Here is a 17,628-nt window from a genome sequence, read left to right as displayed (position 1 = left end):
AGCGAGGCTTCAGGAGACAGGAGCTGAATCTGATGTCCGGGCCCTGTTGAGGCCTGGAAACGGGGACTTTATAATGAAATAACGTGCACACTGGGGAACGTGGCAACGTAGCTTTACATAGGCCTGATATTCGTAGTATTCACGAGGACTGGAAACTGACATACTAGAGGTGGACACAACTATAATTGCGTCATTAATCGGACATGGGGAATAACATATGCATATTGGTCATGTACACATAACATATGATGGATGAGGCGTAGGGACACAGAACATGGCAAAATTTACTTTTCCACACCCGGAAGCTTGTTTCCTTCCCAGTGTAAGAATTGGCTTTTGTAGTCTGGTCTGCCCTGTTCCCATGATGCACTGGGCCAGGGACAGACTAATTTGCATACAGCCAGGTTCTGAAACTGGGATGGTGCAATGAGCTAAAAAACGGTGTTGGATCTAGCCCTGATCTCTTGACTGGGTGAGAGTACTCTGCTTAATTCAGAGACTCTGTCCATCACCACCCCTTGTTGTAAATAATTTTGTCCACCCTAAGCGTGGAAGGGTATACTCAGATGTGAGTCCCTTGCTCATTGCACCATCAGGATTCAAGCAAGCCGGCCGAAGACGGCTGTAATGCCAGAAACCGGTCCCCGGAAGCTTGTTTCCTTCCCAGTGTAAGAATTGGCTTTTGTAGTCTGGTCTGCCCTGTTCCCATGATGCACTGGGCCAGGGACAGACTAATTTGCATACAGCAAGGTTCTGAAACTGGGATGGTGCAATGAGCTAAAAAACGGTGTTGGATCTAGCCCTGATCTCTTGACTGGGTGAGAGTACTCTGCTTAATTCAGAGACTCTGTCCATCACCACCCCTTGTTGTAAATAATTTATGGCCATAAAGGCCGAAATAAAGATTTTTTTTTTAATTGAGTTGAATTGATTTTGAGCAAAGTAATCTATGTATTTTCGTTTTCTGATTTATTGATTCAGTCGGTGAGGTAAAGGCTATCTGTCTCCGGACATAGATGGCCGCACCCTTCACGTCTAGTCAAAGGCATGCTCAGACTCTCATTTCCTGTGTTTCTCGTCCTTTGTCGGTTTCGTGGGTCCAGTTCTCGTGTCCGTCTTTAGTTTCATACTAGTTGTGATCACATAGCTTTGCCAGCACACGGCCACGCCCTCTTCCCGCTCTCTCCTCCCGCTCCTCGCTTAATCTGTGCTTGGCCCGTGCCGCGCGTCCATAGCAACCACCCCTGGAGCCGTCTCTACGCGTACTGAGCATGCGCAACAGCCCCATCGACCTGCTTCCTGGACTTCAACGGTGTCGTAAACCGGAGTGCGCATGCGCGTTACTTGTCACTGTGTACATGCAGAGCAGGAGGCAGAGTGAGGACAACAGGCGAGGGGCAGGATGGAGCCCGAAGAAGGGGCAACAGGGGGGCCCCAAGAAGAGCGGGCAGGGAGCCTTCTAGCATCGGTGAGCATTAGGGCGTTGGGCATCAGGGGCTGCTCCAGGGAACCCCAAGACAACACTGTGCACAAGTAGGAGGTGTGCAAAGCACAGCCCCTGGGAGGACATTGGCAGGGTTGGAATTCACACACAGTTTATGTTGAGTGGCATATGGCCGATCTGAGCAATTCTTTTAGTACATTTACCCGTGCCTGCAGTTCAGTATTTATACAGGATGAAACAAAGTTCCTAAAATGCAAAGTTAAAGGGCTTATGAACTGTTCAGGTTTGATCTGCATATGTTATGCCTTTGGGGTTATAGGTTAGCCAGCTGTGTGCTTTTCCTACGCCTTACATTCCCAAGTTACTGCGTTACATATTCCACAAGGGATGGTCTGTGAGTGTGGTGTAACCCCTGTGAGTATTGCCGGATTAGAGCATCTCCTGCCCCTGGTGCTTTCAGCCTCTCAGCCTTAGCATGGTGGTGTTGGGAGGGTGGGGTGGATTGATGCTTACTGATCCTATGTGCTGCTTTGTCAAAGTGCTTCGTGCTCTCTATTGCAAACTGCAAGATGATCACGTAGACACCAGTGGACAGAAGGTGTCTGCTATGGGCTATTGGCCACAGCCTTTGACCGTCTTTCACTCTATTAAACGCCAATATGTTGTATTTAAATATACACCCTTAAGCAATGGATTTACGTTGTCAGGTGTCTGAGGATGATCTTTACTTCAGTTATCCATAGTACACACACACAACGCTCTACTAGAAGTATTTATCTAATGTCTGCTGAATTCACATGTTATATGCCCCTTTCAAATTGTCAGAATACGGAACACACTACCCTAGAGTTCTCTGTTTATCTCTAAGCAGTAAACAGCACAGACACTGATTTCACAATGAAACATACCAGTTAGAACACAACTCGGGTCACTGCCCCCCCCCCCCCCCACACAATATATAGTGCAAAATACCGGACACCACACAATTCCACAAAAAGAAATTAGTGATCGCCCTTTCCATTTCTTACATGCAGACCCCAAATCAAGTGCATCACTGTATTGCTTTAATGTAAGTAGAGGTGTGCATTCCAGTGTCAAGGACATGCCGACCCGTGTCTTTCCCCTTAAAATTAGCAGTGCTTGAAATCCAAATATGTATAAGTATTGCAGAGGAATACCGGAACACTACTTGCCTTTCATATCTACCAGAAACTCACATTTCTTAGACTGTCTGTGTAATTTTCTATTTGTATTTCTATAAATAAATGGATGTGAAGGTGTCAATTGCCCACTTCTTGCACTGCGAAGTTGTCTACCTGGTAGCACGAAGCACTATATCAATGTAATACACAAAAGCTGTTGAAAAAATAGTTTTTTTCTCATGTATCAAGCTAAATGTACCTAAAAGTGACGATCAAGTAAAAACACACACAGTTGTATTTTTTGCATGGTTTTGATTAGCCATTTTTTTCTGTTAAATTGGTGGAAAATCAAATCAAATCATAGAGTATTTATTAAGCGCGCATATCACTCGAAAGTCTCATGGCGCTGGTGGATGACTCAGAGAAGGACTTGATATGGTGCATTAGATGTCAAACAGCCATGTCTTTAAGTTCTTACGAAAACAGGTGTGATCACTAGTGGTGCGAAGAGGTAAGGGCAATTTGTTCCAAAAGGACGGAGCAAGGAATGAAAAAGATTTCCCTCCACACATAGTGGTACGAATTCTGGGCGATGAGAGAAGTGCTTGGTTGCAGGATCTCAAGGTTCTACCTGGTTGATACCAGCTTAACTTTTTGGCCCAAAAATCAGGAGCTTTTACATACATATTTTTATGCGTCAAGCAAAGAATCTTAAAGTGTATACGTTTTCTTACAGAAACAAAGGTTCAAAGCTTCTTTAGATTTTAACAATACAATATAGCACACAATGGACTACTATATGATAACTTGTTCCTGCCCAGCCGGGCCAGGAAGTTTATTTTCTCAAACAATGTCGATTTAGACACAATATTTTCAAACAATTAGTATGACACAAGCCTGTGCCGTACTTAGAAGAGGAGAAAATAGAGGAAAGGTGAAAGGGGTGTCTTCAGGCAAGGAAAAAGAGCAAAACAGGGCACTTTATAGTTGAAAAGAAATAATAACAGTGTCGCCTGGAGTGAAACAAACATTCTTAAATTATGAATTTCTACATGTATGTACACTCATAGGTGTCGACGGTTCGATCCCTTCGCTCAATTAATTAATTGGGATCATCATCAGGACTTAGTAAATAGGGTTGCCTGAAAATAACAAAGCCTCTATAATAAGAAGAGGTTTTTTTGGGTGAGGCGTCAACCTTGCTAGGGGCGCCTAGGGGCAGTGGCATCCAGGATTTCAATGACTTGTCCTGGTGGAGGGTTTTAATTGTTACCCATCGTGATTTCAAGCCTTTGTGGGCTCGTTTCGAAACTTGTTAGTTTCCGAGGGCGAGATGACTCAGTAATAGAGGATGCCGGTTTGGGCTTGCTTATATTCGGTCCTGGAGCGTGCCATTAGGGGCTCGGTGGCCTCAATAGATGTGCACATCAAAAACGAACAATGTCGTCAATACGATTAAGAATGACCCTCGCACTTGGTCCGGGTGTCCAGTATCACTCCCGGCAGTGATACTGGACACCCGGACCAAGTGCGAGGTCATTCTTAATCGTATTGACGACATTGTTCGTTTTTGATGTGCACATCTATTGAGGCCACCGAGCCCCTAATGGCACGCTCCAGGACCGAATATAAGCAAGCCCAAACCGGCATCCTCTATTACTGAGTCATCTCGCCCTCGGAAACTAACAAGTTTCGAAACGAGCCCACAAAGGCTTGAAATCACGATGGGTAACAATTAAAACCCTCCACCAGGACAAGTCATTGAAATCCTGGATGCCACTGCCCCCAGGCGCCCCTAGCAAGGTTGACGCCTCACCCAAAAAAACCTCTTCTTATTATAGAGGCTTTGTTATTTTCAGGCAACCCTATTTACTAAGTCCTGATGATGATCCCAATTAATTAATTGAGCGAAGGGATCGAAACGTCGACACCTATGAGTGTACATACATGTAGAAATTCATAATTTAAGAATGTTTGTTTCACTCCAGGCGACACTGTTATTATTTCTTTTCAACTATAAAGTGCCCTGTTTTGCTCTTTTTCCTTGCCTGAAGACACCCCTTTCACCTTTCCTCTATTTTCTCCTCTTCTAAGTACGGCACAGGCTTGTGTCATACTAATTGTTTGAAAATATTGTGTCTAAATCGACATTGTTTGAGAAAATAAACTTCCTGGCCCGGCTGGGCAGGAACAAGTTATCATATAGTAGTCCATTGTGTGCTATATTGTATTGTTAAAATCTAAAGAAGCTTTGAACCTTTGTTTCTATAACTTAGTCATACCCATGGTTCTTAGCTACCCGCTGGGTTTCCCTTGTTTGTCAAAAAATACGTTTTCTTACAGGCAGCCAGTGTAAAAGCTTCAAACTAGGTGCAGAAGGAGATCTTGGTGGGAGATTAAGTACCAGCCAGTCATTGGTAGAAGCTAGCAGGGCATTCCCATAGTCTATACGACTGATAATAAGCCCCTGGACTAGGGGTTTTCTTGCCTCAGTCAGAATCCACTTAAAAACCTTGGGCAGGCTACGCATAACACCAAAGCAGAAGCCAACTGTCTTATTAACATGGTCTTTCCTTGAAAGCTTATTATCCATTTGAAAGCCCAGATTACACACTGATTGAGTTGGAATAGGACAAGGGCCAAGGCTAGAAGGCCACCAACTAGGAGACCAATGCTCATGAGCCCTGCCATAGAGTATTATCTCAGATTTTCCTCCATTCAGCTGTAAGTGGTTCATGCACATCCACTTATCAATTTGAGACATGCAATCTTTAAACCGGGACTTGGTTTCTGATGGGTCTGGACCAAGAGTGACCAGGATCTGAGTGTCGTCAGCGTATGATACGACATCAAAACCATATGACCTAATCACTTTGGCCAGAGGGGTCACTTAAAGGTTGAAGAGTGTGGGACCCAAGATAGAGCCCTGTGGTACTCCCATCCTGACTGGTCTACTACAGGAGCTGGTCTTTCCTACCTGTACTCTCGTATTTCTAACTGTTTGATAATTTTTGAGCCACTATAAAGCCTTACCTCTGACACCAATCTCCCAAAGCCGATGTTCAAGAATGCTATGGGAGATGGTGTCAAACGCTGCAGATAAATCTAGCAGCACGAGGATAGATGACTGTCCCCTGTCTAGTGCAAGCCTGATATTATCAGATACCTCCAGCAAAGCTATTTCGGTACTGTGGGCTGCCCTTAAGCCAGATTGAGATGGGCCAAGCAATCCACAGCTCTCGAGATAGAACACAAGCTGTTTGTTAACCAGTGACTCAAGCATCTTACCAAAATGAGGGAGCAAAGATATAGGACGATAGTTGGAAAAAAGTTTTGGGTCTGCAGTTGATTTTTTTAGTATAGGCCTAACTCTGGCAGTTTTCCATATATTGGGAAGTTCTGATTTCAACAGTGATTTGTTGAATAAATCCGTGAGACTGTCCAAGAGAGATGGAGCTACAATAGGAAAAATTCTCGGTGGCAAAGGGTCTATAGGAGAATCAGATTTTACTTTTCCAAATGCTTTAATCATTTCATCCGAGCCACATTGAGTAAATTGAGGGGGATCAAGAATAGTTAGAGAACGATTTCCCATGTCGTTATTAAAATCTTGTGCAGGGAAAGAATTATGGATAGCCATGATCTTATTATCGAAGAATTTTTAAAGAGAGTCTACCCAGTCCTGAGGGATAGAAGATTGTGACTGAACAGGCGGGGTAGAGAATTCCTTCAGAATTTGATATAGCTCTTTGTTTGAATTTGCTGCCCTCTCAATACGGCTAAGGAGAAATTATTTTCTTGTTTGTCTTATGTTTTCCATATACTTATGGTGTAAATTGATACTTGTATAGCGCACTACTCACCCGCAAGGGTCTCAAGGCGCTTGTACGAATACCGCTGTGGAACCCGTCCTGGCTTTCCCTGTGAGGCGTCCACTCCTGGGCACCCCCAGGGTGAAGGCCAGGCATCCTTAGCATGGTGCACATCTTTATATGATTTACGACGATTGGTTGTTCAGTAAACCGTGGAGCGGCTCAGGCTTTAATTGTGACTTTAGTGAGAGGAGCAATTTTATCCAAAATGGATGGTAACCCCAGATTTTTATTTTGAGTTTATATATGGTAAAAATGATGGGTTGAGGTTTGTGAGTGTATATAGGATAACTTAGAAGAAACAGAGAGTTTATACGGACAAGAGAAAGAGTGGAGGGAGCGGAGAGAAAGTAGGATCCTTGAGAGAGAGTGTACTCAGACAAGAGACTAAGACACACAGGGAAGATGCCTACAAAGAGTGTTACTGGCGACAGGAAACATTTGATGTATATCTGGCAAATGAGCTAGAGTTATAGGGATGCAATGTATCAATGGTAGAGTAGCATCAGATAGACCGGCGGCATGCACTAATATTCCTCCTTTTAGTGTAGCAACCCTGGACTATCTATGGTCTTCAGTAGAACATTTTCACAACATAGACGTTATCCAGATAATCCGAAAACCTCAAGTGGCCATGTGGCAATTCTATATAAGATCACTATGCCTCTGGAAAAGGAGCAGGCAAAAAAGATGATTGGCCTTTAAGAAGACTGGGCCCTACTACAAAGAATAAACTGGCAGATGGAGCAATCCCAAATAAACAAAATAAAACAAAGTTTAGCTCCACTAGTAAAGTATCTTGGAAGTAAGAAGGAAAATGAAGTAATAGGCTGTGCAGTGCGGATTGTATTATTCTAAGACAACTTAGCAGAATGCCCCAAAAGACGATCAGAGATGGAGCAAAATAGGTAGGGGCATTTTGAGGGCCTTAAAACAAAAGTCTAAGAATGGAGTTAAATAAGGCTCTCCGCCGCCTCTGGTATAAAAACACCTATTTAAAGGATATGAAAGAAAGAGTGAAAAAACAGAGGCAAGCTTACAGTAAACAGCTTTGGCTGGATAAACAGAACGCCGATGAACTGACCTGGGCCATACTCCACCCTGCACTCAAGACAAAGGATTCAAAGAAATACTGGGTGCTAATTAACAAGCTCACTCAAGCCCGAAACCCTAAGGTCTGTATTATCTCTACAAAGCTATGGTCTGACCACATAAAGCAACTTTACAGCACGACAGCTGGTTGGAAAAACAGGCATAACAAGTGTGGCGGATAGACCATTGAACATGATAGCCAATTGTCAGAGACCACTACGGGGCATCAAAGGGGGACACAAATCGTGGGCATATTGAATACGGTGTATGGCTCAATGGAGGTGAGGGAAGTGAGTATAGTACAGACGCCCCTCAATATCAATATTGTGCAGTAAAGAACATTATCATAGACCTAAATTAGACAGCAGTGGTCTGGGGCGCATGGCTCATTGGAGGGACAAGACTAGAAAGAGTAACATGCTTCAAATATCTTGGTGTTACGCTCGATGAAAGAGGGGGCAGAAAAGCCCAGCTAGGCTTCCTGGAAATGATGGCAAAACACCTGACCTGCTGGCTAGCCCAATTCAAGAGAAGCCTTGCATGCCAAAACACAAACATATTATTAACTGAGGTGGCAACTAAGTTGATGCCCACAATACCATATGGTGCAGTGGTAGTTAAGTATCAATTCTATGAGTTGCTGGATAAACATTAATGTATCTGCCATCGCCATCTATTTGCACTCCCAGGCTGCACTAGTCACTCCCAAATAAGACTGGAATTCAGATTACCAAAGCAAGATCTGGCTTTGCGGGCAAAATTTGTTTCATACTGTCAGAAATTCAAAATGGCCCCAATTGGCTCAACGAAACAGCTTCTCTGGGAGAAATTTCATGACCCTGGCTCTGCATGGGGCCAGTTCCTGATAACCTCCATCAAGGCGCTGTGTGCGTAAGATCTGATAAATAACACCTTCCCACAGAAAATAACAGTGAAACTATCAATTAAGTCAGCAAAGATAATCTTACGGGATCAGGACCATAGGGATATAAGATCTAAATTTCACGGCAGCTGGGCCATGAACCTTTACACTCCCCTTGAATATTTGGGTCTTCTCCTACCAAACCATGCAAAGTATATACTCATGAGAATGCTCCTTGGCCTTATCCCACTAAGGCGTTATTGGTATGGTGCAGGGAAAGTGAAGGTGATGTGCAATGTTGATGGTGATGTGCAATGTTGATGGTGTTGCCAAACAGAAGAGTCTTTAATGCACGCGATCTGCATATACAAAGTGCTAAAACCCCTGAGGTGCCACTGGTTCTGGCCAATCTTTCAACCTCTCAATGTGAGGACATGTTGGGCAGCGGTCCTAACCTGCTCAAAAGGAGAATCTTGCCAGCTATCTGGACGCTTTTTAAAGTTTGAGAAAGCAGCAACTGTTAATCTAAAATGACTATGACGGTTTTACACACTTTTACGCACGGAGCACCTTGACTTATTGTGCCACACCTTACTGACACAGAGCTCTTTGGACTTTTGGGGGTCAAATTGAATGTCAATAGAACTTAAGGACAATTTCCAGGATACAGTTTGGCCACGGTTGGAACCGTCTGCCTGTGGAGTAGGAGCTGAGAGAGGCCATGGCTGCTGGACCCTATTTTGCCCCCACAGGAATAATGGACTAGGAGGCACTTTTTAACACTAAGCACTTTAGAGTAGTATGTGGTCCGGTGACTTTGACTAATGTTTTGGTATGAGGCAAAGTATATTTGTCATGTTGGACCTTCTGGAGTGAGGTGAAGCATATGTCATACCAGATCATCAGGAATGGGAGTTTGCTGCCCCAAAAGGAGGCCATTACTTGATACCTTCTTCCTTTTAAATATTGTTTTAATCATGTTTTATAATTGTTGTTTGTGCTGAGATGTTATGATTTTAACTAATCGAGCATTAATAAACTAAAATTAAAATGCAATGAATGTGAGCTGGAGGATAACGAAGTGGGGTGGGCAGTGTAGATAAAGGGACCAATGGCATCTAAACATTTATTTCTCTTGTATCCTACATGAATAATTTTTTTTATTTTATTTATTCATTTTAATCTCTAACAACTAGCCGTCTGAAATCTGTGCCTGCCATTATTCAGACATGGCTGGTTACCCTGCTTTTTCTTAGCTTCTTTGGGTTTATTAAGTTTGCTGTCCATGACAGCTTCTACCAAGCCCTGCCACACTCTCACCTTACTGAGTATTGTTTGCCTATAACTTGAATGCACAAAGACAACTGTCAATACCTGCCAATCCAAGGTTTTACTCCACTGCAGACATTTGAGAATTGCCTCTGGCAGAAGAATTTAGTTGATATTATTTTTTAAAAATGCGTGTAATTACCTCAGCTCACCCGCTTATCCTAATGAAGAACAGACATAATAATGAGACTGTCTATATTTTTTACGTTTTGATTGTACATAATTAGGATACTGTCCAACCAATTGTTTATTGAAACTGGAGTTCAGAGACATGTGGCTCAGTAACTAACAGCTAAACTATTCATGGTATTCCTGCTGTGATGTAAACGATTTACATGTATTCACTCGTTTACATCCTGCTGTAGCACAGATCACTTAGCCCCCAACATTGTGCTGCTGCACCTTTTCCTTTGTGAATACAATCAGGATTTAAGATAAAATGAATGTCTGTGGCTTGTGGTCACACATTATTATCTCTTTATATATATGATTAATTTCCTTTGCACCGTTTAGCTTTTGAATTACTAAAATATGTTAAAATGTATCTGTCTAAAGTAGTACATTTGCAGCATTGAGATTAGCATCTCCTACAATTTGGGATAAGGGCTTACAAATGTGTCTTAGAATCAATTGTCTTCGTAGTTGATTAGTTCCTTTGGAATATGAAACAAGAGCTTTTGGGGCTGACTGGTTCATACCATTTTACCTCACCTGAAAAAATGTGTGTTGGACCAGGCTCTTGCTACAAAATAGCAATGATAAACTAGAAATTTTGTGTCCTTAGCATGCCTTTTGGATGCTGGGAGAATGTACTGTCAGTGGATTCATTATATTAAGAAGCAATGTGCATGTACCAGGGTGTTCTCTAGAAGTCAAATTAATTTACTTTGATTTAGAGCTAGGGTTAGGGATCCCATTGGCCTAGGCCATCTGATCACCAGGATTATTTAATCATAGGGTTTAGGGCATCTTGCCTAGGTATTCAGGTAAAGGGTGTCCGAAAAATGGTGATGTCTGCTTGGGTAGGGCCAGGCATCTGCTCAGAAACTCACTCGCAACAGGTAAGAAGATATCCCTACTCCACCTACAAACTAAGAAAAATGTCATATTCCTGCTGTAATCCCCACTTACTGCTCCACTTTCATATCCTCTACAGACCTTTACAACACATCACAATATCTCTTCCAATTTTTAAAACAGATGTGCACTAATAATGATGTTCTGCATATCCACTTTATGTCAGTATGTTTACACCTATGCTCAACATCACATCAACATTGTCTGTCCTCTCACCCTGCTGCTCCGTCTAACTACTGTTATCCCTGTGATCTACCTCACTCTCTTCTCACACACCTAAACCACTTTTCAACATCTAACACCTAAATGCCACCTATCACATCCTCTGTCCATCCTCCCAAATAAATAATCACCATTCTACTCCCATCCCCTGCTATCTCTTCCTGCTCCCTTGCGTCAGTCCTACTCCTAACACAGCATGCTAACCTCTTTCCTAGACACCCAATCTCGCCCCACATAGATCTTGCCTATCCTAACATATCTCCACTCACTACTCCCTATCATAACTTATAAAATACCACCTTCCACATACAAGACAGAATTCCTGTTCTTTGCCAAGAACAATGTACAAAATGCAGTATAAACTTGGTTCAATGACATCAATCTTGATGGCTTCAAACACCAACTTTCTACGCAGCCCAAGTGATTTGGATTCAACCTGACCCCAACCTTACCTTAAGGAACACATTGTAAAAAAAAAAAACAAGCCAGCTTGGTCCCAGCTCTCTCTTTTTAAAAAAGTTACATTCTTTCTTCGGGAAAGAGACTTCAGGAGTGCTGTTCAATCCCTCGTACTCTTGCATCTGGTCAGTGATAATGCCCTACTTCATGGCCCCTTAGACTCCACACTGACACCCTAGGGGCATCCTACATGGTGCAGCTAGTCTCATCCAGGGCCTGAAGAAATATGATCACATTACCCCATCCTATTGGAACTCCATTGGCTCTGCTTGCCATCTCATGCCATCTTTAAAAGCAGTTGCATTATTTGCAATGCTGTAAAGACGAGCACAGGCGCATATCTTGCGGACAGGTTCTCCATCTCTGGTGAATCTGTGCACAGCTATGACACAATTTAACTTCAAATTAAGAAGTGTAAAAAAGAAAAACAAGACAGCGTGCCTTTTCCCTCCTTGCACCCACGATCTGGTACACATCCCGTGTCCATCAGGGCTGCCTGAGAGGTGCTTCAATTTACATAAGAGTGAAAGCCCTCCTATTTATAGAATGCTACACCACAATGCATTAACCATCTACAACCCAGGTTCCTTTCCTCTTACTCACTGACTCTATGCTTGTCGTTGACCATGTAACTAAAGAAGGTGCCAGTAAGGAGAAAAATAAGGTGCTTAAAGGAAACTTTAAATATATAAATAAGGAAACTTTTCCTTTGGTGCTTAATGAAAGACGATGGACTGAATATAATGATCCTGATTTGGCGGCCACAGAGTACTCTAATTGGCTTGGGGCAGCCATTGATTTTCTTGCTCATATTAAAGAAATTCATATAGGCAGAAAAAAGCCTATGGTGCCCTGGTACACAGAAAAGCTTAAAATTCTCAAGCAATCCGGTTGCCGCTAAAGAACGTATCTGGCACAAACATTATCACCCATCGGAAAGAATAAAACATAAGACCAGGCTGGCAGTATATAAATTAGCCATTAACTTAGAGAAATCATCTTTTTACATTCAGATGACATCATTGCTCAAGTCCTTTAGTGATTTATTTAATTTGATTATTTCAATATCTACCCCGCCTGCTTTGGCACAGGACTTTTGTGGTATGGCTAAATATTTTCACTCCAAAGTTGATGAGCTTTACTCCTCCTTGGACAGTTGTAACTCTGAGCTCTTCAATTTTGACCAAAGTATTAATCTCTCATCCCTTAGTCCTCCCAATATTAAGGATCAGGATGACTGTCTGTTCGCTTTCCTCCCTCTTTCATACGAACAGACTGACCAGCTTCTAGAGGGGATCAAATCAGGCTCCCCTCTGGAACCTTGCTCCCCAAAGCTAATGATGTTGGGTAGTGATATTATTATTCGGCATCTTACAGCAACTCTTAACCTGCCCATTTCCTCCGGACGCTACCCACTTAGCTGGAAATCAGCAGTCATCAAGCGCTTATTAAAGAAAAGAATTCTTGACTCAGCAGAATTTAAATACTATTGCCCCATTTCCCTGGTTCCTGTTACTTCTACAATTCTGGAGAAACACCTTAATGCCCATCTGACTACATATTTGGAACAGCATTTGCTTTATCCTTCCCGGTATGGATTCGGAAGTTGCCATGGGTCTGAAACTGCATTAATAATTGCAGTCAACAACATTCGCATCTTGGTTGATTACGGGCAGACCGCATTGTTGATTTTGTTGGACCTATCAGCGGCATTTAATACCATCTAGTCAATAAGGCTGATTGACAGCCTTCAGGAATTCGAGGTGACAGATTCTGCATTGGCGCTTCTGTCTTCTTTTTTAACAGATAGGTCACAGAAAGTAAAGATGGACCAATTCTACTCAGACCCCACTTTCACTCTTTGTAGAGTCCCACAGGGCTCCTCCTTGAGCCCCACATTATTCAATATATATATCTTCCCACTGGCAAAGCTGGTTAGATCATTTGGGTTGAAGGCAATATCCTATGCAGATCATACTCAATTAGTTGTGTTCATCACAGAGGATATAGAGGCCTCAGCGGGCAATTTTACCAACTGCATGAAGGCGTGGCATCTTGGATGATAAAAACTATCTTCAACTGAATGGGGACAAATCTAAGGTTTTGGTTTTTGGTAGCTAACATTCTATGTGGCCAGAAACGTTTGGATCATGTATTTGTACTGTCGCCTCTGCAAGGAATCTTGTTGTCATCGCTGACAACAAGTTGTCCTTTAATCTCCAGATTCTTGCTTCTGGGTTACAAGGACCCGTAGGAAGATATTTCTGTTTCTTTCTTTTCCCGCACGGAAGCATTCAGCTGTGGTATTGGTTTTATCCAAGATGGATTATTGTAATGCCCTCTATTTGGATATAAATAGGGCCTCTGTCAACAAGCTGCGACTTGTTCATAATGCAGCAGCAAGACTTTTCTTGTACGTTCCGAAATCTCACTCAGTTTTGGCTGACATTCAGAAACTACATTGGCTTCCAGCGGAGAAACAAATCCTGTTTAAGGCCCTATGTATTGTTCATAAGGCGCTTCATAACTCAGGCCCGAGGGAATCAGACACCTCTTCCAACGCTACGTCCCCACCAGACAAGTGCGTTTCGCCAATATAAATCTGCTGTTCGTTGTTCCCAGATACAAGAGGGTAAGATGGGGTGAAGGAGCCTTTGCTGTAGCAGCTTCTACGTTTGAAATACTCTCCCTGTATCGATTTCTAGTCTTGAGTCACATCTTCCTTTTCGGGAGACCTCGACGACCTGGCTTTTTTTCCTTGTAACTGATTTTTACTGAGGGCTTATGCTCCTGCCTGGTAGTGGAACTGCTTCAGCGTCTTGACGCCTTTGGACATTTGTTTGCACTTTATGAGTTGGACATTCATTCATTCATTCATGTACAGCACTCCACAGCCTTTTGCCTAGCTTCATGCTATAGAAATCCCATACATTACATATATGAATATACATAAATATATAAATACCTACCACTAACATCTATTACAAATTTGATACAATACTACCCCAACTCTCATCATCTCCTCATACCCCCAAACACACATTCTTCCACTGAAAAAACACATTTTATATGTATTGCTATTCAGCAACAACACTCATCTAACAGCATAACCATCCTTCTAATCAGAAAAGGACACAGGCCTCCCAACGCTCACCTCTAACAAACTCCGGCTTTAGAATCTCCCTCGCCATCTAACACCTTAATAAGTCAACACAACTCAACACTGCTCAGCACCACACAAATAAACTCTGCCAAAACTTTCATATGCACCCATCAACAACTCTCTTCAATTGCTGTTATTCGATAACTAATACTAAGAAAAAGACAAACTCCTGCAATCTCACACGCTCTTTGTATCACCCATACAACAGCACAATAAAACTCAACTCCGTTTTAAAACGTCACTGAAACATAATCCTACATCCACAACTGCCTCACAAACAGATTCTGACTCACACAAGCCCTCCTTCTCTTTGGATCTCCACCTAACAGCGGGTTTTTACTAATGTTTCCTTGCACACAGTCTGTAATCTATCAAGAAAACTGTCCAATACTGCTATACTTTGTGGCCTAAACATCTGGTTTGATAAAACAAATATACTACAACAACAAAATATTATCATATCAGGTCTAAGTTCACACAACTTTCAACAGATCATCTCCAACCCAGAGCTGACCACTACTCAACAAAGTATACTTGTTACATGGACTGATTATCACATCATCACCGTTGTCATTCAAGATCCGAAATGAACCTAAAGAGCACCTATCCACTATAACCTATAGACAGTGGAACAAACTGAACATGCAGGAGTTGAAATCACACCTAAAATAAATATTCAACTGAAAATAATAAACTCTATAGAAAATTCTTATGAGTAGATGTCCTCAGCCATTGACATATTAATCCCAAAGCAACTGCAAGAGTAAGTAGGATACAACGTGGATGAATGAAGAGCTGAAAAACATTTGAGAGCAACTCAGTGCATATAACTGAAGTTCAGCAACCGCGAAGACAAAACGTCCCTACACAAACACTATACAATGTACAACTCATTTCTAAATAAGGCCAGAGTAATCTTCTACTCAAGCAGGACTAACAATGCCAAATGCCCAGCTAAGAGACTTCATAAAATTCTATCGCAATTTTTTAGGCCAGAGAGTTGTCTAACCTCTACCCATTTCACATGACATCTGCAAAAAACTAGCGACACATTATACAAAGCAGACACCCTAGATCCTTATCTAACAACTGAGAGAAACAATTTCTCCTTTTTCATACAGCCAGCTTCAAACACAGAAGAAATGCAGCTTCCACCTATATCAGCCTTCCACTAATTACGACCTCTGAATTTGAAGGCCTACTAAAAGCTAGCAGCCTAGCCTTCTGTCCTACAGACCCCTGCCCTTCACACATTTTCAAAAAGATCCTTCAGCCAACATTGATATAAATTCCAGTCGGATATATTATGAATAACTCCTTAAAAATAAGAACTTTCCTAGAGATATTGAAGAAGGAATAAAAAGTTGAGTGGAATAACTTGGGCCCTTCAGATTCCAACAGCTACAGACCAATCCCTAATGTGCCTTTTTTTAGCCAGCATCTGGAAAGAGCAGCCTTTCACCCAATCTGAGAATTCTTAGAAGAACATTAACTAATCTCAGACTGGCAAACAGGATTCCACTCACAAAGTGCGACTGAGAATGTCCTAATCACAATTAGGTTGGCCTAAAAACATAGTTCGCAAAAATGGTGTTGCTGAATTACTGCTCCTGGACCTTTCTGTCGCTTTTGACACAGTACTCCATGACACACTATTTCTTAGACTGAAAGAAGCTGGTGTAGATGGCATCACCCTCAACTGGATTTCCTCTTACCTAAACACTAGATTCTACAAATGTCCTTTGTCTTTCTCCTCAAATTCTTACTGCATAAAACCAGGGATCTATCATCTTGGTATGTCACAACTAATTACCATAATGAAAAATAAAGTAGATTTCACAGGGGCCATGTTTACGAGTCTCTCTCTAAATTTGGACCCACGCATTAACACTTGTTAACTCATTGGTTGGAATTACGATTTTGGTTTTATTTAACGCATCCAATAATTGTTTTCTATGTAATGTCATGTTATTTTGATATGTACTTACTGATATAGTGCGCAACTCACCTGCGGGGATATCCTGGCCCTTAAGCTTGATCTGTATGAGCCGACTGGGCTTGGTGAAGAGCCAAGTCTCCTGTGGAATTCAAGAACTGAGGACATGGCTCTGATATACACAGGCGTGTCGTTCCCGGCTTTAGGAGCGATGTAGAAGAAGGCATAATGGCCGGCTCTAGTTCTGTGTATGCTGGGAGGTGTGTGCAAGTAGAAGTCTAGCTGAGCGGATGTTTCTGGAAGTTTATGTGATTGTTGAGGTATGTGGGGTCAATGTTGAGTAAGGCTTTGTATGTGCATGTGAGGTGTTTGTAAAGTACTTTTTTGTGGTTTGGGAACTAGTGAAGCTCTTTGAGGTGTGTGGTGATAGGTTGATGGTGAAGCTGGTCGCAGAGTTTGTATGATCAGGAGTCTTCTGGTCAGTTGAGTATTGATTCCAGTATAGAGTGCGTTGCCATAGTCAAACTTGCTGCTGATGAGGGCTTGGGCGATGGTTTTGCAAGTGTTTTTATGAGCCATGTGAAGATCTACTTGAGCATCTTGAGTGTGTGGAAACAGAAGACAGAAACTGCATTCACTTGGCCGGTCATGGTGAGTTGCTTGTCGATTACAATTCCAAGGTTCTTTGCATGTAAAGCTGGGAGGGGTGTGGGTCTGAGTTGGGCAGGCCACCAATGGGAGTACCAGAGATAGGAGTCTTTGCTTAAGATTACTACTTCCGTCTTGTCTATGTTGACTAATGACTGAAAACCTATAATTTCACCTCTACTCATTAACTTAAACATGAAACCACTACTAAATCTCAATAACAGTTTCAAACTCACTTACTACAGATTTGTAGACAACACACAGCTAATTCTCAAGCTGGAACATCCTAAGGATCTAGAAACATCAAGACCTAACACCTGCCTCCTAGCCGTAGATCAGGGGACTCTGTGGAAACAGAATGCTTCAAAAACTGAAATTCTGA

General features: G+C 42.3%; 1 protein-coding gene across 2 annotated transcripts in view; it reads left to right on the top strand.

The window, feature by feature from the left end:
* The first annotated feature begins 1,325 nt into the window (after nucleotides 1–1,325).
* ALMS1 (ALMS1 centrosome and basal body associated protein) overlaps nucleotides 1,326–17,628 on the top strand; it is a 222,885-nt gene continuing 206,582 nt past the window's right edge. The window contains exon 1 of one of the 2 annotated variants that reach the window (XM_078674479.1): nucleotides 1,326–1,468. In XM_078674479.1, the coding sequence (XP_078530605.1) occupies nucleotides 1,403–1,468 (66 nt within the window). In that variant the 5' untranslated portion in view covers nucleotides 1,326–1,402. The remainder of the gene's footprint in view (nucleotides 1,469–17,628) is intronic. The other variant, XM_078674480.1, reaches the window with a different exon arrangement.

This window comes from Lissotriton helveticus, chromosome 2_1 (genome assembly GCF_964261635.1).
Source record: "Lissotriton helveticus chromosome 2_1, aLisHel1.1, whole genome shotgun sequence".
Taxonomy (NCBI): domain Eukaryota; kingdom Metazoa; phylum Chordata; class Amphibia; order Caudata; family Salamandridae; genus Lissotriton; species Lissotriton helveticus.
Note: the sequence above shows the minus strand (reverse complement) of the source record. Positions and strands in the feature narration are given on the sequence as shown.